This window comes from Lycium barbarum, chromosome 2, assembly GCF_019175385.1.
Source record: "Lycium barbarum isolate Lr01 chromosome 2, ASM1917538v2, whole genome shotgun sequence".
Classification (NCBI taxonomy): Eukaryota; Viridiplantae; Streptophyta; class Magnoliopsida; order Solanales; family Solanaceae; genus Lycium; species Lycium barbarum.
The window spans coordinates 132,950,110-132,972,818 of record NC_083338.1 but is presented as its reverse complement, the minus strand read 5'-3'; the positions used below and the strand labels follow the sequence as shown (position 1 = coordinate 132,972,818).

General features: G+C 32.9%; 2 protein-coding genes across 4 annotated transcripts; both read right to left on the bottom strand.

Moving 5' to 3' along the window:
• Positions 1-625: 625 nt before the first annotated feature.
• LOC132627324 (thioredoxin-like fold domain-containing protein MRL7L, chloroplastic) lies at positions 626-4,932 on the bottom strand. 3 transcript variants are annotated; one of them, XM_060342594.1, is made up of 7 exons: positions 4,776-4,932; positions 3,063-3,257; positions 2,413-2,942; positions 1,665-1,746; positions 1,489-1,600; positions 1,221-1,352; positions 626-1,142 (listed from the first exon to the last, which is right to left on the bottom strand). In XM_060342594.1, exons 2-6 carry the CDS (start codon positions 3,252-3,254, stop codon positions 1,237-1,239), a joined length of 1,032 nt encoding a protein of 343 aa, XP_060198577.1. In that variant the 5' UTR covers positions 3,255-3,257; positions 4,776-4,932; the 3' UTR covers positions 626-1,142; positions 1,221-1,236. The 3 variants fall into 3 exon arrangements, with proteins under 3 accessions (XP_060198577.1, XP_060198580.1, XP_060198578.1); XM_060342597.1 differs by having other exon boundaries at positions 626-1,133; XM_060342595.1 differs by lacking the exon at positions 4,776-4,932 and adding an exon at positions 4,474-4,669.
• A 13,274-nt stretch (positions 4,933-18,206) lies between these two features.
• LOC132622476 (WAT1-related protein At1g43650-like) lies at positions 18,207-20,827 on the bottom strand. Its single transcript, XM_060337090.1, has 7 exons — positions 20,618-20,827; positions 20,342-20,404; positions 20,134-20,247; positions 19,774-20,023; positions 19,521-19,679; positions 18,773-18,924; positions 18,207-18,479 (listed from the first exon to the last, which is right to left on the bottom strand). Exons 1-7 carry the CDS (start codon positions 20,821-20,823, stop codon positions 18,356-18,358), a joined length of 1,068 nt encoding a protein of 355 aa, XP_060193073.1. The 5' UTR covers positions 20,824-20,827; the 3' UTR covers positions 18,207-18,355.
• Positions 20,828-22,709: the final 1,882 nt, after the last annotated feature.

Sequence of the window (22,709 nt, the reverse complement as noted above, 5' to 3'; positions counted from 1 at the left end):
GAATTTTTTTTAACGTAATACTCTTATGTCAAATTGCAACATTACATAAGTAAGTTCCAACGTAACATAAGTAAATACTTCTATAATTCAAAAGAAAGGAAAAATATAAGTCTATAACCACATTCACAATGAAATTCTACTTTAATAACGTCACTCATTATATGTCAAGTTTGTTAATGACTCATTCTTTCTAATATTAAGAGATGTGGTTTCAAAAATTAGAATAATAATACGGTTATGCTAAATGAATAAAAAAAAATACGAGCAATTACATGGAATCACAGGAAGTAAAGGTTGGGAATGAAAAGAAAGGAAATGAAATATAAATAATATAAAAAGAAAAATATATTTTTTAAAAATAAAAATAATTAAAAAGTAAAAATAAAAAATAAATTAGAAATAAAAAATAAATTAGAAAAGAAAATAAAAATAAATTAGAAAAGCAATGAAATTAAAATTAAATAATATAAATTACAAATAAATTAAAAAAGAAATAAACTAAAAAGTAACTCCATAATTACTGTAATCCCCCCTGTGTTAAAAGGAGGTGTGCCATCTTAGTGACCTCTTTTGCCACTTCACTAGAATTTTCCCTCGTGTTAAAAGGAATTCAACAGCATACATATAACCCAAAAAAAAAAAAGGTTTTACCTTATTTGCAATTTTGCATAGTATAATTCAATTGAACCCCCTTACTCTAAACTAGCTCTGCCATGTATACAAGAAATCAACATTACCATGAGAGTTTGAAAAAAAGGATACTATCTAAAATATAGTCTTCCTCTAGATATGTACTCGAAAAGTTGAGGAAATGAACACAAATGGCATGCCATTAGCTAGATAATAGCTATTACACTTATATCTAGCTATTACCTTATGCAAACAATAGGCTGGCATCTTTCAGTAACTACCATTTTCAACCCTGTAGCTTCATGCAATTATAACCACTTTGAAACTGAATAGGACCACTGCACCAAGCATAAGGACCAAGGGAACGAGCAATGCACCTACTGAAATCTTGAAGAGAGCAAAATGAACCCCATTTTTCTCACCTACTAAAACACTGCCAAGAACTCAGAAAGGAGGTGTGCCATCTTAGTGACCGATTGTACAGCCAAAACATGTTGCTGCACCTATAAGATCTGTATTACATTCATGACAATTCAGAACAAAGTGAAACTATCAAAATGCTGTTTGAATAGATCAGAAGACTCATATACCCTGATAATTGCTTGCTTAAATTGTAGGTATTAATTCTTCAGAATTATCGATGCCCTTGAGACAAGGTGGCTTGGCAGCTCCATAATAGAAGAATGCCATCATTTTGGATAACTCATCTGCTGTTCGGCTCGCTACTCAAGAAGGAACCCCCCCCCCCCCCCCCCCCCCCCAAAAAAAAAAAAAAAAAAAAAGAGATTAGACATAAAATGGGGATTTGAGATGAAGCAACAAAGATCAAAAGCAATATTCCATTAGAGAGATTCTAACCTTTCTCACGGTACAAGATTTTCCCTGCTTTAGTGAAGATGAGCTCGGGAAAAACAGAGACTTTCAAAGCAGACACCAAGTCAACTTCAACCACAGCATCAATTGCTACACACTAGAGAGAAAAAAACTATCAGTGTTTAGAATATAATTGCTCAAAGCTGAATGATTTAACTTACCCTTGGCGATGGTAGCCTACAATTCCAGATGATGTGGATAGCCTTCTCCAATTCATCCCGAACCATTTCATTTTCCTTAGGCCTGCATGTAACACACAACTTTCATAAGATAATGTTCTCCTAAACGCTTATTCAAGAATCCAAATGGCAATTGAGCTCTATATTCAGATATTCTTCCTTCACTACAACAAGTCTCTAGATGAAGAATTGCTGCCCTTTGCAGTGCACAAGTCTCTCTTGAAGACTTACTTTAGACCGCCAGTAACCACTTTTATGATAGGAAAAATCCCTTCAAAGAAAGGAACATAGGTTGTTTTTCGTCAAATGAACATGATCTCAATTCTCAAGGAAGAGCAGAGGGAAGTATACTGGAAAGAGATTGCCATCAAGTATAGTAATGGTTGCTTGTGAAAAATCCAAAGTCTTTCAATATTTTGAGGAAAGACCCTTTATAATATAAGTTTACCAGTTCACTTTCACAAAAGAAATTGCCATTTATGAAGCTAATATCATAGCGAAAGCAAAAAAATAAGTGAATTAGTGTTGTTCTTTGCTGCGCTGATAAGGACTGTTTTAGCACTCTAATTGACAGAACTCACCAATTCATTTTAGTAGGAAAAAAACATAGAAGCATGACAGAATAGTAGCAAAGGCAAGTGCCCTTAACTAACAACTAATAGAACTGCATTTCATATCTAAGTCAAAGGCTACATCGTTAATGAGAAATGTAAAGGGGTGGGGTGATCACCTTTTGTAGCGATTATGAACAAGAACAATAAGAGGGCTGATGTCCTTAAACACGGCCTCCTCCCATTCTGCAGTTGTCAAGTCCTTAACTGGACAAATATAGTCATCATCTTGCCATACCATTTCATTGTCGCTGTCATCATTTTCATCATCATCATCTTTCTTAACATTCTTGATGGTGATCTTATTGAAGAATTGATCCAAGTTAAAACCCCGTCCATCAGCATCTTCTGGCCAATCAGGGTCCTCCTCGTCAACAACAAGAGGGTAATCAGCCAAAAGCTTTTGCATCTTTTTTCTTCTCTCAACAAGATCCACCTCTTCCTCAACATCTGGAGAATTTTTAATGACATCTCTTATCTTCCTCCTCCATTCCCGCCTTTCTTCCTCATCCATATGAAAGTAATCATCTCTCTCATTAGCTCTATCCGAATCAGACTCAGAATCAGATTCATCCTCCTCTCCATTACCAAATTTGAGCAACTCTTCTAACTTCGAAGCTTTTAATCCCTTTTGTCTGAGACCATGAACCTGTTTTGATTAATCATTGTCATATGTAGGGATCTTGAAGAATATGAACATGTACTATTATATATTAAGGGCAATGATGACGTTCAAACAATAAGAATGGAAGTGGAGAAATGTGCATACCAGTAATTGGAACCCCCAAAAGTTTGGTGCTGACGGACCAAAATTATTCAGATTCGAGCAAGAGATAATGGAACTTCTCAGTTTTTTTCTCCTTTGAGGAATAACTCCAAACACCGAAGGGAAGCTTCTGAAGCATTTCTCTTTTAAAGGTGGGGCCAAAAGCTGCAGCCTTAGACTGTGTTGTAATTCCATTGACTAAAAAGTTGTAACATAACATATGAGAAACTCCATGCAATAGCTAAACAAGATAACAGAGAGAAATCATAATTATGACAAGAAATTTATTCCACTTGCTAAATTTCAAGTTCATATGGTTCTGTTGAAATACAGGTACATCAGCTCTTCTATTTTTTTTCCGACTTCTTTATCGGTGTTTTCTTATCCAGTACCTTATGCAGGACATAACGGCTGGTTTCAACTTGCAAGGTCAAATAGAAGAAAACATAGTTCTAGAATGAAGCTTGGAAGGATTATGCATTTTCTTTGTATTACCTTGTCATTACTCAGGTATTAATATATGGGGAATGATTACTTTATTTCCTCAACAAGCTCAATTTAAAATGCAAAGAGCATCTCTAAGATCGCCAGAAGACCAAAGGAAAAAATAGTGCAGTGTCAAATAAATGGTACAACAGAAGAAATAGCTGCTACCAAATTGCAAATTGCACCAGTTTTTCAAACTGTGATGTGTCTCAACTTTATTAGAAATGGTGAACTTCGTTTTCATCAACAATTGCTATTGAGCTAGCAAATAGCATCTCCAAAATCACCCCAGAGACCAAGGAATGTAAAGTACAGTGTCAAATAAATGGTACAGCTGAAGAGATAGCTGCGACCCAATTCAGAATTGAACACCAGTATTTCAAACTGAAATGTGTCCATTGATGAGTAGTGCAAATACCAACCTAACTCATAACCTAGAGTTAGCTTAAGAGGACGAAAGAAAGAGCTGTATGAACACCAGTTACAACACAGACTACTCCAAAATAACTATTGCAGAATCAGGAAGACAAAAGAACATATTCCCCACTTGTCCGTCCATCATGATTCGTATATGGTATCCCACATGACATGTCTGAAACCAAATATATCAGGCTTGAAGAACCTATCTTACAACTCCTAGGTACATTAAAACAGGTATCTTGACAATCTTTTAATCTATTTGCAAAATGACTGGTGACAACAAAATCCTGATATTACTCGTGAACGCTGCCCACATGAGCGCACTACACCTATTAGATAACTTTGCTGCGCATCAGCAACTATAGGAAATGATAATCAGGCCATTAGTCCTAAGAGGGTTTAAAGTGCTAATATTCAATCTTAATGAGGGTACAACAACATTCTGAGGAAATCCACTAATTTACAACATATTAAGCAAATAGAAAGTTGCAGTTGCAGGTCACCGTACATTCTTATCTGGATACTTGGGGTTTTTACTAAAACAAACAAGTAAAGGCTAATTGAATCATGCCCACACAAAATTGAAGTGGGAAAACATTTCCTTTTTACCAAACTGCATAGCAGTGAAGTTTGTGACAGAGAGAGAAACAAAGGCTTAGCTTTAATCCTAATTCAAATAGAAAGAAACATGCAGAGCAAAGTTAAACTTAGACTATTCAACAAATTTAAAAACAGGAAAATTGATGAATTCATTTTTAACCCTATTCAAACGGAAAAACACACAAGTTCAGCTTTAAGGGGAAATCTTACTAGTGCTTATTGACTGCAGATTTACTTTCCCCAATGAAAGACAAGGAGCCCAAATCTGCTACTAATGCTACTCCCTCCTTCTCTAATAATTATTTTAAATACTTATCTTTTTTTAAAAGCTTAAGCATAATTAAATTTTGTTATTAATATAAATAGAAACTAGTATAATTTAGCCATAAATAAAGAATTTAATAAAATACTCTTTCTAAATAATATTTTTTAAGAGCGTGTAAAAAAAAAAGCATAGATAATTTACTATGGAGGAAGTAATATTATTCTATTCTTTTTATAATCTTCTACTATCTTATATCTTCAAATGTTGTCAAAAATCGTACCGACTTAGCACAAACCCTTTTTCCCTAACTTTTTTTTAAAAGCTTTTGTTTTTCTTTCAAATGCAATTCATTGATAAACAAAATAGACTCTCTTTTTTTCTTTTTCTTTTTTTATTTCAATATAGAGAGGAAAAGGAAAATTAAATATGCAGGATCCCCAACTATTATAAAAATTTTACACAATGCTAACATCGGAGGCCAATGTAGGATTTCTAGAGGATGGATTCACTATTAAGAAAAAAGAGGAAAAAAAATATAACAAGTGGGGATTGATCCTTGAACCTCTAGGTAAATAATTTAGCTTTCAAACAAGTGTATCACTAAGCCTTTTGTAGCATGAGTTTCAAAAGATAAAACTAGATATATTTTAAGAACTATATACGTGATATACCAAGTTTAATCGAATAGTCCTGAATTCACGTGACTCTTTTTTAATACTTAAATTCGCCCCTAGCTAGTACTCCCTGCATCCTTATATGTTTGGCAGTTGGCACTGTCTGATTGGATAGAGGCTTAAAGCAGCTTTAGAAATTTATGTAATTTTAAATTATCTCATTTAGAATAAAAATAAAATTGTAAAGTTACACTATTTTTAAATATAAAAATTTACAGAAAAACAGAAAAATATGTCAAATAAATTAGGACAGAATAATACTACTAATTTTGTATTTGGACCCTCAAAACTTTGTAATAAGCTTTCCTACTTGTTTGAATCCATTTAGCTATCCACTATTTGTTAGAAAACATTGATTCCTCAATTTTTGTCTTACGTTTCATCTAAACCCCACTTGCTAAACTGCTAAAATAGTATCAACGTGTTATTTTCTTCACAAGTTAGCTCAAGTTCACTTAGCAATTCAATTTGAATTTCGTCATGTTTTCAGTTTTACTATTTTCAGTAACTACTGCATAATCTCTCATATTATACGTTTTAAAAATATATATATATAAAAATGTCAAGGCTTTATCCAAACCTTTTACAGCCACATGGACTTGGACTGGGTTTAGGTCCATTGTAGGATTAGGGTTGGGCCAAATATGGGCTTCCATTTTCTTAAAGGAGGGGTTTTCAAGGAAGAAATTGCACGTTTTGTTCTTTAAATGGGCTGGTCTTTAATTTTGCGCGGATTGGCCTTCAAAGGCACTTGTCTTTAATTTTTGACCTTCAAATTGCTGGTCTTTAATTTTTAGCCTTCGCTTAAAAAGGTGGCCGAAAATACCCCCGAGGTTCTGGGTTCGAACTCCCGCTCACTAATAAAAAATAAAATAAAAATTCTTAAGGCAAGACTTTGCAAAAAGTCTGCCTTATGCGGCAGAATTTACCTTAAGGCATAATTAAAGTCTGTCTTTTGAGGCAGACGTTGCCTTAAGGCATAAATAAAAGTTTGTCTTATACTTTTAGTTATGCCTTAAGGCAAAGTCTGTCGCATAAGACAAACATTTCCTTTAGGCATAACTAAAAGTCTGTCTTATAAGGCAAAGTTTGTCGTGTCAGACAAACTTCTAGTTATGCCTTAAGGCAAAGTTTGCCACATAAGGAAGACTTTTCGCGAAGCCTTGCCTTGCGAATTTTTATTTTATTTTTATGACTAAGCTGAGGTTCGAATCAGAATCTCGAGGTATTTTAGGCGAGGGCAAAAATTAAAGACTAGCAATTTGAGGGGCAAAAATTAAAGACTACCCCCACAGAAGGGAAATCGTGCAAATTGCCCAAAAATAACACCTTATGCACAGTTTTAATTTTAGGCACAAAATTAGCATAGCTATTAGTTTTTTTTCCCTTTAGCAATCAAACGTATGCTTAGCGGGACATAAATGTGAGCTATTATAATGCGAAAGTATAAACTTATATTTCGCGTAGGGATATATGTGCCAATACCCTTTTCCAAGAGGACAATTTGCACAATTGTCCCTATGCGGGAGCGGTCTTTAATTTTTACCCTTCGCCTAAAATACCCCGAGGTACTAGGTTCGAACCTTGGCTCAGTAAAAAATAAAATTCACAAGGTAGAGTTTCGTAGCAAAGTAGGCATTTTCGGGCAAAAGTTAGGACTCCTTGCAAAGTATAAAAAAAAAAAAAACTGCCTTAAGGTAGACTTTTGCGCGAATAGGCCTACTTTGCTACGAAACTCTGCCATGAAAAATCAAGATTCTGCCGTGCAATTTTTTTTTTTTTAAGATTTTTGACTGAGCGGGGGTTCGAACTAGGGGTGGGCGTTCGGTTTTTCGGTTTGGTTTTATCAAACTTCGGTTTGGCTATTTCAGGTTCGGTTTTTTTAAGGTGGACACCAAACACCGAACCAAACTAGTTCGGTTCGGTTATTTCGGTTTCGGTTTTTTAAAGTTCGGTTCGGTTCGGTTTTTTAATTCGGTTTTTTTAATATAATATTAGAAGCGATTCCATTGACACTAATTCATATTCTCAAAAGCAATAAAACATAAAACTGATAAATTGAAATCAAAATCAAACAAACAGGATACACAAGAATAGAAAACTATAAACATGACATAGGATTACTAGGTGTTATATACATATCGTAAGAATAATTAAGAAAACACATAAATGACATACATTAATCCTAAAGAGACATCCTAGTTACCTTTCTTTGTTAAGGATATTTGATTTTTTTCAATTGAAGTGGAAAATTAGGAATACAAATACAAAAGAGGACTTATTACAATTGGGTTTTTTTTGCTTTAAACTTAATGGGCTTGGACTATTTTAATTTTTTTGGGTAATGTATTAAATTACGGTACGCGTTCGGTTTTTCGGTTCGGTTTTATCAAACTTCGGTTCGGCTATTTCGGTTTCGGTTTTTTGACGATGGACACCAAACACCGAACCAAACTAGTTCGGTTCGGTTCGTTTTGTTGAAGTTTCGGTTCGGTTTTTCGGTTTTCGGTATTTATGCCAGCCCTAGTTCGAACCCGAAACCTATGAGTTTTTAAGCGAAGGAAAAAAAATTAAAGACCACCATCTGAGGGGTAAAAAAATAAAAACCAGTGCCTTTGAGGGTCAATCTGCGCAAAAATATGTTTTCAAGATTATCTAGACAGAATAAATTATTTATTCGTTTATATCCATTTATAAAATTCGTTCTTTAAAAGATTATATTAGAGCAGTTGTACGTGTAGTATATCTTTATGTGTATAAGCCACATTTTGTATATCTTAATCGTACATAGCAGTAAGGATAATTTAATCACATTGTCACATTATTAAGCTAGTAAATATACAACATGCGAATTGTATATCCTTAAATAACAACATAAATACTTGCTAGGTATTTTATAATTTTTTTCTTCTGAATAAGTATTAACTGTAATATTTTTAAACATGAGAATTTTCAGGTAATTTGTTAGGCGGTTGACAACACTGCGTAACGTTAGTTATGATTCTTTTTTCAAAAAGAGTTTAAGTTTTGCACATCTTTAGTATATAATTTTTTTACTAGAACAACATTTTTTGTCTCTCTAAAATACAAAGTCCCTCTCTCTCACCCCTACAAAACCTCCATCTTTCACGTTCTCTCAAATTATAGTGATTTAATCACCCATCTGATTTCTTTATGATAATGCCCACCAGAAATCTTAATGTGCTCTGTTATATGTTAAGTTTCTAGCAACGATGCAGTAGAATTACATGACTTAATAATGTGATTTAAATTTGTCCTTTTTCTCTAAGTTCTCTATGTATTCAATCTGCACTATTGGTATCTGTAAGGCTATTCGGACTAGATGAAGTTAAGAAATGGAAAGGACTTTTCAAACCAACAAAGACCTTTGACCAAGAGGTTCTTGAAACCTAATAATATTACCTTAATGGAGTAGAAAGTTTTGTGCACTGACGACACATAAACTTAAGCTCTTTTAGAAAATATTTTCTATTAGATAGTAGAATAAGGAAGAAAGTTTTGTGCAAGCGAAGTCAGGCTTATTATGTAGGATATTTTCGCGGATCACACTAAATTATAAACCTTGATGTCAAAGCTATAAGTAGGTGTCACAAAACTTGAGTAGGATATTTGTTCAATATACTAAAATGCCTTTTAAATTTTGTGATCTTAAACAAGGCACATGAAATGTTGAAATTAGAGAGTTATCAAACATTGAAATAATTATTCTTTTTTTAAATTATCCAAAAAAAAGAGTAAAACACCTAAATTGAAACAAAGAGAAAAGTAATTTGGAGAAACCAAATGATGTGAAATCCTATAGATTAATTTCTACATAAATTCTTAGTTAATAATATAAAATGTTTAATCGTATTTTCTTAAACTTTTTATGTAATCAAACTAAGACACTTAAATTGAAAGAAAGGGAGTACTTTAAAAGAGATAGGATAGGAATTAGCTCGCAAATAGGAAAAAGGAGAAGGAAGAAAAAGGAAGGCTCGGAATAGAATTTTGACAAACAACGTTGAATGGGAAAGTTTGCAATCATTAATCTGCAATTGGTTACTCCCAAATTATAACTGCAATATTCATGTCAGAATTTATCCTGAAAATATGATTTTCTTTTACTAACTTGAGCATGAAGTCAACTCTTAGAATATTTCTCGTGTATGTGGAACCAAAGTATAGGTTGTTTTGGAATTTGGATTTCCACTTTTGCCGACCACTTTGCATAATTCTTTTGTTGTGATGAAGCATATATATATAGATTCATTCATAGCGTTTCATTGAAGGTGAATACTAGAAATAAGGTGCACATTTTAACCTTTGCATAGTACCATGCTATTTAGGATTCTATTATTCTAGCATACAATGAATAAAGCATAGTTGGTTCCATGTTCCTAGCTAGCTACCTGCCGTAGAATTATTTGATTGACTTTTTATGGGAAATATTTGAGATCTGATGCGAATTTCATAATAAAGCTGACGAAATTTTTGCGTGTCCCATTGGATAATGTTAATATCATGTCTATGACTATGAGGGATGCATAGTTGATAGTCGCGCATGGTCCAGGTAGGAGTAGTGAATATAACACTTATCTGATGGGTTTGATTAAGTAATAAAGTTGTGTTATTGTTATCAGATAATTTTTTTGGATAATGGTTATAACTTATAAGCATTGACTTGATCCTAACAAGTAGAATCACACCTAAGGTTATGAATGTTTGACTTCCACGAAAAGCATGTTGCATGTGACATGTATATGGGAGAGAGAGATTGTTGGATAATACCAACATCCTGGCGAGGCTCAGGTGGTGAGTCTTGGATGACATTAAGAAATAAAGTATGCTTTTGCTATCATTTACAGCTTTTGGGCATGATGGTAAACGATACGATTCGTAGGTCTAGCAATAAGCTATACAACGAAACGAATCAAACTAGGCCAATACGTTTTCCAGCTACCGGAGATATGTTTGGTGAGTCCGGAGCCTAAAGGGTATAAAAATACACGGTATTTACCAAAACGGAATGACCAAAAATTTATATACCAAAAGGGGTATATCGTGGGCTGATCCACGATATACCCCCAAAAAAAAATTCATCTGACACCAAGTCAACGAAAAATTAAAAAAAAAATATTAATTGTATAACGTGGACTGATCCACGTTATACAATATAAATTGTCTAACGTGGATCAGTCCACGTTATACAATTAAAATTTTTATCCCGTTTAACAAATACTTGGTAAGACGTTGCCTAAATTTAAATCATATTCGGTTATGTTTTTAATAAAAAAAATTTATTGATTTTTTTAATTTTTAAAGCATGATTAACTCAAATAAATATTTTAACACATGCAATAATTAAATGTGTTATATATGCGAACAGAAATAAAAAATAAAATATAAGTTAAATAAACGTTACACATTAACTGAGTAGTAAATGTTAAATTACATACTAACTATTAAACGGTACAAGACATGTTATATATTCTTGGAAGATTACATAAGGAAACAACGATCGTACAACTTAAGAAAAAACATAAAAACCAACAACAACAACTACTGATTTCTGTCGGGGCAGCGATTCTTTTTATGACCTGTTTGCTTGCACGTACTACGCTGGAATTGTTTTTTAATTGTATAATGTGGACTGATCCACGTTATACAATATAAATTGTATAACGTGGATCAGTCCACCTTATGCAAGTTATAATTGTATAACGTGGACTGATCCACGTTATACAATTAAAAAAAAAAAAAAAAAATTCGTTGACTTGGTGTCAGATGAATTTTTTTTTTGGGGTATATCGTGAATCAGCCCACGATATACCCCTTTTGGTATATAAATTTTTGGTCATTCCGTTTTGGTAAATACCATGTATTTTTATACCCTTTAAGCTCCGGACTCTATATTTGGTGGTCAGGGGCGGTGCTAAGGTTTGGTCGAATTCAACAACTTTTGCTCAAACGGTATAATTGTATTAAAAATATTCATTAAATATGTATAATATAAAATTTAGAACAAAATTATTAACACTTGAATTCGTCGTTCTAAAATTCAAAATCCATAAAATTGAAATCTTGGCTCAATCTCTGATAATAATTCATGCAAGAAATCCAATTCCTCTATCAAAGATTACGAAAGAGAAAAAGAACAAGCAAGAACCAATTGTATATCTATACTAATTTTATTGGAATTTTTCCGATTCAAACTTGGCACCGAAATGACACCAGAATAAGATCAACTCATAAATAGTTTGTATATGTAGAGACATACATTTCCTCAGTTAATTACTACTACCAATTATCCGGTTCTATTTGATTGACTTGTTGTCTCATTCATACTCACAATTTAAGGATCGAATCTTACTAAAAAATCTTATGAATGCAAATATCTGACTAGTCATGTACGTCTTTTTTCTCTAACCATATCCGAATACACATCTTATAGGAATCACAAGTTGGAGACCATAGAGAGGGAAGGTTTTAACTTTACAATTTCTTTTCTAATTTTATTCCTTTAAATAAATGCCTATATAAAGACCTTATATAATTCATCAGCAATATACAGAGCAATTAAGTATCTCACTTTTCTACACACTTGTCCATCTATGGAAGACCTTGCAAAGATAGGCAAAATTCTGGGATTTTCCCTTTTAGAAGGAGGAAATAAAAAGGGAAGACAGTCGAATTCTGCTTCCGAGGGACCAAAACAAGCTTGTGTATACAAATATTATCGTCATTCTGATCTTGTTCAGGTTCTTCCAGTTTCTGCTACTGAAGCCAGGGTCACTTTTAATCAATTTCCTGAGAGAAAACCACCTGCTTTCGCTTGTTAAAACTAATTAGGACTTTATGTTGTATCTACTTCTTACGTATAATTAGAATCCTAATATTAGCTAGGTACGTAGTGTACTTCTGTCGTACCTTTTAGTATTTTGACTAGGAAAAGTACGTTTTTACTGTACTTTAAATTGTGTAACAATTTTACTCCTTGTACACACTTTCGCTTTAAGTTTTGAGTGTGGAAGTATGTGTTTAATTTTACAGTGTCCATAGCATTAGTTATTTTGCTTTTCAAATACTCCCTCGGTGGCATTACTTTTTTTTTTTAACTAAGAAAAGTAACTTTATATTAAAAATAATTAACAAAGAATACCATTTTTGGTTCCCCGGTTATTACATCACAAAACAATTGGAATCAGCTATGGACTGTTAATTTTGTTGGCTTGACTGCGGAGGTTGCAGGGGGCAGCAATCCCCTGTGATGGACGAAGCAAGAGGCTCGGTAATCAGTAAGTTACTTAGATAATAACCTGAAGAAACCTTAAGAAATTCTAGGGGTTATAATTTTTTTTTGGCAACCGATATAAACGTGGTTTTTCGCTATAATTTGTAATCATTTTTCATTGAGAAATAAAAAGAGTTGGTGATTGACCATGGATTTACTTCCCCTTGATGCTTGAGGGTTTCCCTCTTAAAATTATGTGTTCTTTCTTTTTGTACTTATCGCTTTAATTTATTGTTGTCTCATAATACGAACTTCATCATTAATCTGTTACTAAATCGCTCGTAACTACCTAAAAAATATTTTTAATAATTTATCACTAATCCGTAGCTAAATAGGATTAACAAATTTTGCTATTTAGCTATATAATTACTTTATCGCCTAGTCCTTGTGATATATGACTCATAATATTTAACCTTCAATTAATTAAAATTTGTGCTTTTAGTCCCTTTAGGTTAAAAAAAAAAACGACTTTTTCTCTCTCTAACGACAACGGTAACTTTGCCCCAATTCTAAGCGTCTGAACCTCACTCGCCATCCCCTTGGGACTCCGGAGATGTCGGAATCGGCACGTGGCAACGAAATTGTTGCTAATAACACTACTCCGATTACATCTACAACTCAAATTCCTTCTAATTCCACTTATGCTAAGGCAATTCAAAACACTAAAGCTCCTATCTTGAAACAAAATTGATTAGGGAATCAAGATGTAACCGTCAAATACACCACTCAGGAAATGAAAATTCTATCCTTTTGCAACTAATGGAACATGTAGGAATAATAGGTCTTATTCTTTTTTGTTGACCCTTATTTCAATTGATTGGATGCTTGAGCACTCAGAGATTTTCGTGAGTTCCTTGTATATAATAAAGTATCTTCCGCCCCTTCCCCATGAACTAAACATTCATTGTATTTGCAACTTCGATTAATTTTCGAATGTGACCCAATAAGATAGGAAACATGGATTTCACATTCCGACTTAAAGGTAAAAACGCTCATCAAATTAAGTTATTGATGCACTTGGTAAATAGACTTTTTCATGATTTGTCTATTTCTTGCTGGAATCCTATACAAGTTGTCACGAAGTTTACTGATTTTCTTTTTAAAAATTTTAACCAGCAAAAAATATCCATAATCTGCAAGATCAATTATGTTATAAGACCTAAGTGAAGCATATTGAATTGGATCTTCACTTTGTTCGTAAAAAGATATTCTTTGAAGGATCGATTCTTTATGTTATGTCTTTTTGTCTAGTAGCTCACCAACATTTTCATCTAGACCCTATCTAGCTTGCAACATCTTGAACATACTGGCAAGTTGGTAATAAGTTTACCTCTGAAATTTGAAAAATAGTAGTACTAATTATTTCTAAATTATAGGAACTGAAAAATAATTATTTATGAAACTTATTCGGAGAGAAGGTGTTGGATCTTCAAATAAAAATTTCATGGGTCACCTTATTTGGTCACTGCCATTTAAGTTGTACTCAATTTTTAAAAATTATTTAACATGTATTTAATTTTGGCAAACATCAAAAAAGAGACACTGTCTTGTCCTTTTTTTGACAATTAAAGAAAATTTTATTAATTACCAAGTGAGCAACACTACAAAACCAAGGGGGATAATCCTAATCCACCCTTCTCAGAAAGTACCTAGAAGACAACTAAACAGCCATTGCTAACAAATTATGCAGCTTAGTATGAGCCAATATATTCCTCAAGTCTCCTATTTCCTCTAACCCAGATGCACAGTCCAAGTTGTAACTGATGAAGAACAACATCAATTGGTTATAGACTTGGTCTGAAATCTATGTCAATTGAACTATAATGCTTTGGAGGAGGTGGTCTTGAATTTCGAATAAGAAAAGTAAATTTAACTTAAGTGAATGTTATTGGAAAGCTTAAAACATTGGTAAATGATCATTGTTGCAAAATGAGTTTGTTACATTTGTTGTTGTTTTAACAAACTATTGATTGAGGGTTGTTGTTTATGATATTTAGAAGTTATGTTTTATTGAGATTGTTTGGAGTAGATTTGAGTGTTGAATCACGTGTTAGATTGTTGCAATTCAAAGAACAAGTTAATATTGGACAAGAATTTGTTAAGGCAAGAATGATTGAAGTTCAAGTCAAAAGTGGTTGAATATGCGCCTTAAGTTTAACCAAAAAATGACTCAGGCATATGTGCCTTAAATTTAGGCAAAACATGATTGAACTTCGGGCATATAAGCCTTAAGTTCATTAAGAGAGTCTTTGAATTGGCTTATTTTAAGTGTTTTTTTTCTTTGCTTTTAAGTTTTTTTCTACTTTATGTGGTGTTTGAGAAAAATAAAAAATGCTTTTAAGCACATATGCCTGAGTTATTTTTTGGGCATTCCCAACTTATGAATTTGGGTATTCCCAACAAAATTAAGGCAAAAGCCAAAAATTGAATATTCCCAACTTATGGCTTTTAACTTATAAGCTAATTTTAAAAAGTTAATCCAAACACCCTCTAAAAGTGCCTATATTTTAGGTATATGTGTGTTAAATTCATGCAAAAATGATTCAAGTTCATGTAAAAGATAGTTGAACCTCAAGCATATGTGCGTTAAGTTAATGCAAAAATGTCTAAAATTTGCTTGCTTTCAAATTATCTAAAATTAAGCTTTGACAAGCTAAACTTCATGCAAGAATGTCTGAAGTTGATTCACCCGAATGTCTGAAGTTGATTACCCGCTGAACTTCAGATACCGAAGTATGATTTAAAGCGGCTGAATTTTCAAAAAATTTAAAACCCCAAGTCTAACTTAACTAGGGTAATTTGCACGATTGCCCTTGATACGGACTGGTCTTTAATTTTTACCCCTTAATTCACTGATCTCCCTTCGCTTAAAAAAGTGGTCGAAAATATGCCGAGGTTCTGGGTTCGAAACCCAGCAGAGTCTAAAAATAATAATAATTTCGCAAGGCCTATTCGGGCGAAGTTACATAGAACCTATGCCGGAGACGGCAGACTTTGCCTTGTAAGGCAAACTTTTTGCAAAAACCTTGCCTTGCGATTTTTTTTTTATATTGAGCAGGGGTTCGAATCCAGAATCTCGAAGTATTTTTTACCACCTTTTTAAGAGAAAGACAAAAATTAAAGACCAGCAATTTGCGGGCCAAAAATTAAAGATCACCCCAAAAGAAGAACAATCCGCGCAAAATAAAATGACTTAAATAGAGTCCTGAAAGCGGCTATTTTTTCACTTCCGCCCAAATCAAAAGAGCAGGCCCAATTTGATCCACCTTAACTGCCCATATCTCTCAGCAACTTAATTAGGCCTACATGAACTCTTCGACTGATTAAGCCCATTTAATTCATTAGAGTAAATTATTTCAGGTGACGCCTTTCATGTCTTTCACAACTCATTTGGGAAAATTACATAAGATATAGGCTTAACACTTAGATAGCTCCTTAAACTTGACATATTTTGTAATTTAGACACTCTAACTTAAATAGTAATGAGATAGACATTTCAATTTGGCAGAATTGTGTCTCTTAGACACACTAGTCTTACATGGCATATCACGTGTTGTTTTGTTCATTATAGGCGCGTGAATTTTTATTTTAAACTGCTGAGCCAGCTCTTCTGGCAGTAAAAATATTTCACAATCCAAATTTACCCTCATCTTCACCATTGTTGCTAAAAGGAAAGCACCTAGCATAAAAACTCTTTTTTCCATCTCTAAACAGCATAACTGAAGTGTAAAATCTAATATCAAGTTCTGTTTTTATTAGGCGTAATTTGTTTCTATGTTTTATCCCATGAACTTCATACTCGTTTGATAACAAAAAGAAGTACATAAAGGCCAAAGTATTATTCGGAAGCTTTGACGGCATAAGGACTAATAGGATTTTGTATATTTTCGTTTTCACTTTTCAATCAAAGCAATACCATTAATCTTGACAATTTGCATTGCTTTCCTAGTTAATAAAAATGCAGGTACACATAACTGCAAAAATTAGCCAAAAGCTCTTTACTTTGAGGTCTTCGTTTATGAGTAAAAGAAAAACAGATAAAAAAGCTTATACTTGTCCCTGCATTAAGTATTTGATAGAGAGACAAACAGAGACAGTGGGACAGGGATGGTGGTTAAGGCAGAAGGAATAGAGACGTCAGAGATAGATGAAGGGAACCAGCGGAGAAAAAGAGTAAACTCATTGATTGCTATAGCTTACATGTGAATTTGCAGAAGCAAATAATTAATGGAGAATGAAGGCAAAGTATGGGGAATCTTTTTCTTTCTTGTGACACCTGTTTCTATCTTATTTGTTTTGTGACACATCATCAGCAGCAAGTAATGCACACGCACTTGGTTTCACTAACTCAATTGTTTAAAAGACACAATATTGTCCGGTTGAAGTGTTTATCTGGTCACCATCTAAGTTAGAGTGTCTAACTTACAAAATGTCAAGCTTAAAGGACTATCTAAGTATTAAGCCTGCTTCTTATGTAATTTTCCCAAATGGGTTATGAAAGACATGAAAAGCGTCACCTGGAATAATTCACTCTGATGCATTAAATGGCTTAATCAGTCGAAGAGTTCATGTAGGCCTAATTAAGTTGCCGAGAGATATGGGCTGTTAAGTTTAAGGGGCTATTCTAAACACCAATTTATTAGAGCTAAAACCACGTATAAATGATTGATAAACTCTTTGGTTCCAATGTTCCAAGTTGTTTACAATTTCTTCGCTCGATTCTTTTAAAATTAAAATAAATGATGTCCAACCTTAATTCCAATTCATGCATCTTGTTGTTCCTTCTTCATGAATAAATCCTTTCACATGATTTAAGTATTTAACTCCCACCCCTACGTCCCAAAAGAAGGAACAAAGTAAAAGTTTTAAAGTTACTTACAAAGCATCATAATAAATAAGAAAATCATTTATTTTCATATAAACAGTTTACTTCATACCAAATACACTTTAATCTGTAGCATGATGTTCTTTTTGCGGAGTTAAGCTGAACGCATTACTAAAAGAATTTAACAAAGCATTATTGAAAGAATTTAACTTATGTATACTGAATGTGTACATAATTTTATCCTATCAGATTTACCTTGTTATAAAACATATCATATACTTTATTTTTCAGATTATTTGTCCGCGTTTTAATAGACAATTACTTATATAGAGTATAGACGATATAATTATCTTTTAATTAACCTAATAGTATAAGACTATTACTGATATTCTTAATGTATATAGTTAAACTCCACTAGAATTCACTTCACTATTACTGATATTGTTAATGTATATAGTTAAACTCTATTAGTATTCACGGACGAAGAAGTGATGTCTCTGTTCAAAGTGAGATTATGTCAGACTTCAGCTTTATGTTTTTCTTTTAAGTTGATCATGATGATGAGACAGATCAGAGTGGAATGAAACTTTGTACTATATATTAAACTTTTTATAGGTCCCAAATACTGGCTGTTGTCCAATCTTAGCTGCAAAATCTATTTGCCATATATGAAATATTGGACTGGACATGCCTTTGTATAAATGTAACCAAATACAATAAAATACTGTCCTGTCAAATTACTGTGGTTCCATCCTTGATTTCTAGTATTTGATCATTTATTTCCCTCTCTGCTTCTCTATTCTTTCCCCATAGGACCAAGTAGAGCCCACCAACTAGCAATATTCCTCCACAAACACTGCCAAAGCAAAAACAAAAAAACAGAAAAAATCAGCTTTTGATGCTTAATGAGAAAAGAGTAGAAACATTTGAGTTGAATATTAGAAGGATAAATATATATATATATATATATAAGTGTCATGGTATATCCGCTTCGAGGTATAAGCAAAAGCGTTATGTAGGTTTAGTGGAGATCATATTCATTCTGGTACCATAGTTGATAAACTTGAAGGTGAAAGAGACATAATTGTGGGATGATTTTAATTTACTACATGATGATTTTGTTGAACATGATCGAAGTTTCGGTATTACCTTCCCAGATAAAGTGTCTCCTTCCACAGAAATGCTGATACTATGGCAGTTATGATAAGTGATAATGGAGTGAACATAGCTATGAAGACTGGTCCTTTCTTCTCTAGAGCCCAAAGCTGTAACCAATATGTCAGGCCTGTAACAATCACACCCTGCAATGTTTTTGGTAGATCAATTATAAAATACAAAGAAAAACACAAAATATAAGCCATATATAACTAAAAATATAAATTTACGGATGGTCATCTAACATTTGGTTTAATCACCACGTTTTACACGATTAAATTTTGTGACAGAAAAATGACTCAAATATGTCTATATATAACACAGAAAATAAAAAAAGCCAAAAAAAAAAAATGATAAATTCGAATCCGGAAGCACAAGTAGGTCGCCACTTCAGCAACTCATCTTTCGTTATATTTGTGTAGAGCCACTTTAAGAAAAATAAAAATAGATTTCCAACCCACTTGGAAAAAACCATTAGCTCCACATGGTGAAAGACACCGTGCATTATGTTGAGTCGGAAAATGGGGTTTTTATTCTTTTTAAGTGGTGCCACATGGATATCATATCAGGTGAGCTACTAACATGGTCATACTTACATGGAAATTTGCCTTTTTCGACGTTTGTAGTATATAGGCATAATTGAGTTATTTTTTATTTTATACCTTTGGAGCAATAAACTGAAAGTTGGATGATCATATGTGAAATTAAACATAAATGTAAACAATGATTGAATTAAACATACACAGTAGGCTACTGAAAGAAGATTGATGTCCCATTTGAGCTTCCATGCTGATATATTCCTTTCCATTGCCATGGCCAAAACTGATGATTGTATCCAGCTAAACAAGCAGTATAGAGTAGCAAGACGTAGCTTTGCTGGATATTGTTTTACGATAGGGACCTAAAAAAGGTATATGTCAATTAGTGAATAAGCTGTAAACAATTTTTAAAAAATTTCAATTTGAACTTAGGGGTGTGGCTGAACATTTAAATACCTGTAAAATAAGCCACAGAGACCATATTATGTTAGCCAAAAGCATAACTAGTGAACCTTTTAACCATCCTTCCTTCAAACTATAATTAATATTTGAGTTATGAGTTTCCCTTGTGTTCCCTCTGGACCAATTCATGAAGTTCAATTGTGGCCCTTTAACTAAGGCAAACACCAAAGCTCCTGTAACACCAATTGAAGAACCCAAAATTTTTGCAATTCCATGTGACTTCTTTATTGAAAGAGCCTCCACTCTGTATACATTTGATTCAAAACAGCGGAAAAAAAAACACATTAGGTACATATGGTTCATTTTATCCTCAAAAGTATAAGGGCTCTCTGCTTAGGTAGTGTTGAAGTGTACCTTAAGATTATTGCCATAAAAAAAGTTATGGCTGGAATTAAGTTAGTTGTGGCTGCAGCAAATGTTGCTGTGGTATAATGTATGGAGAAGTAGTAGAGATTCAAATTTAAAGTGCTGAAAAAATGTCACAAAATCAATCAAGTGAGGCTAAAGATTGACTTACAATAAATAACTCAAAAAACCTTGAATAATTAACAAGTGAACTTACCTAATAAATGACATTAGTAAGATCTTCCATAGGATGTTGTAGGATAAAGGAACATCAGACTTCCTGTTTAGTTAAAACAAAAGGAGAAATAATGTTGGATTAAATAAAAATTGCATATACAATAGTTGTTAGGAGTATAATTCAGAAAGCTTGTGACACTACTAAAACAAAGGTGAATTTATTGACTCCCCAAATTGGTCAACCTTCAAACAAATTAGGACGGGGGAGTATAATTCAGAAAGCTTGTGACATTACTAAAAAAATGTGAGTTTAAACCTCTCGAAGAAGGCTGCGAGCGGGGCTAAGGCGACAATGGCAAATGCTTGACGATAAGTAACAAAAACATAAGAGTTCATCCCTTCAGATATTGCAGCTTTAGAAAACAAAGCCATGCCTGCAAAAATAGATTGTGTGAGGAGCATGGCGATATAGTGTTTTTGCTTTTCCATTGACATGGCACAACCAATTAGTAAATGCTTCATTTTGTGTTCAATTTGGTTTCTTGTCCCTCAATGCATTAAATGACTCTTCAATTTATAGGGAAACCACATACTACTTGCTACAATGCTGATATTTTGGTCAAACTTCCAAACTCTCTTTATTCTGAAAAATGTTTTACGGTAGAAGTTTTTTTGGGGGGAAAATACTTTTGAAAAGTATGGTTTGTGCTTGACTAATCAATTTGAAAAATATTTTTGTCAATTTTTGTTTGGCCATGTTTCCGCAAAGTGTTTATGGGAAGAAGCTACTTTTTTCAGCTTCTGAAGTTTGTGCTACTACTAAAAAATGTTTCTTTTTCTTTCTAATTGTTAATTTGATCAAACACCTCAACTCTTAAAAAAGATATCTAAAAATATGTTTTAAATATTTTTAGCTTCCCAAAATCTTGGCCAAACGTGCTATTAATGTAGTGCTGTTGATCACTTAAGTGGGGTCAAGGTTCATTTTACCCTTCTCTTTGACTAAATAGTCCTATTTAAAAAGCCAATGTCTCCTAGTCACTGAGAAAGTCAACTGTACATGTTAAATCTTTCTATTTTTAGACACTTAACTTTGTATATATGCAGACCCCTTTTTGTTTTTTTAAAAATATATACGCAGACTGAAAACCAGCTCTTAATGATAAGTTTTGTGAATACACGATGGGGTGAATCGAAGCAATTGCAGAGAAAAATTGATTTGAAACGAAGCATTTCGTCTATAAGTATCGTAGAAAGAACAGAATATGAGATATCATTTTCTCTTGCTAAAACTTCTTAGCTTAAACTTTTGTTTTCCAATCAAGGGAAGTCCTTTTCTTTCGGGGTGGGCATGATATAGTATGGTACGGTATTGGAAAGTTCGTACGATAATTTTGATTTACGGTTTTTAAAAATATTATACCATTACCATACCAAATTAATTTGGTATGGTTCTGTATTTTTAAGTTCAGTTTCGGTATTTTTTAATACGGTAAATCGGTAACTATAGTTTGTTCGACTTCGACCTACATATACCTATATAATAGATAATTACGACTTCAACTATTCAAGAATCGTCTCAATTATATTGTACCAACACCTTACACATGTAAATATATTCAAATTTCAATATTGCTAACAAATAATTTTGATAAAAATAAACAAATTAGGTAACAATATCTAATTCAAACAAAGATCAACTTTAATTATCTGTTAAATTTTTAAAGTTTCGCATTGGACAATTAAATTCAATTCTTGTGTGCAATACATGTTAAATTAAGGTAACTGCAAATGCGATGCATTTTCCCATTCAAGTTACATGTATTGACATTTTTTTTTTTAATTGACATCATCATAGTTCACAATTTCTTATAAGTGTTTCAAAAGGAGCTTGAAATTTTCTAAATTTATCAAACTTGAGTGTGGCACCCTAAGTAATAAAGAAATATAGTAGGAGTAAAAATGTGACATATGTAAAAGTTGAAGTACATGTTACATCATCTTCAAAAAGTTTGTCTAAGAAATTTTGTATTACCAAAAAAGACTTGAAAGTGCTTAATCTTTATATAACACCTTATAGTAGATGAAGTAATAAAAGACAAATATGGGGGCAAATTTGGAAGAAAGAACCTCTTAGTTGGTAAGGCTTAGTTGTAATATAGCTAAAGTCCCCAACTAAGTACTACAAAAAAGTTGAATTGGCTCTTATATAATATAGGAATGAGTTTAAGTTTTATGTATTATGGTGTAAAAAAAATTTACACATTCAGGTCAACTAGTAGGCAACCACATGTAAATATCTCGATAAACATTAATTTGTGGTCTGACAAAAATAATAGCTAGCCTTCTATCACATGTTAAGATTCCTTGATAATGTCTATGTTATCGACGTGAATTACCTAAATCCT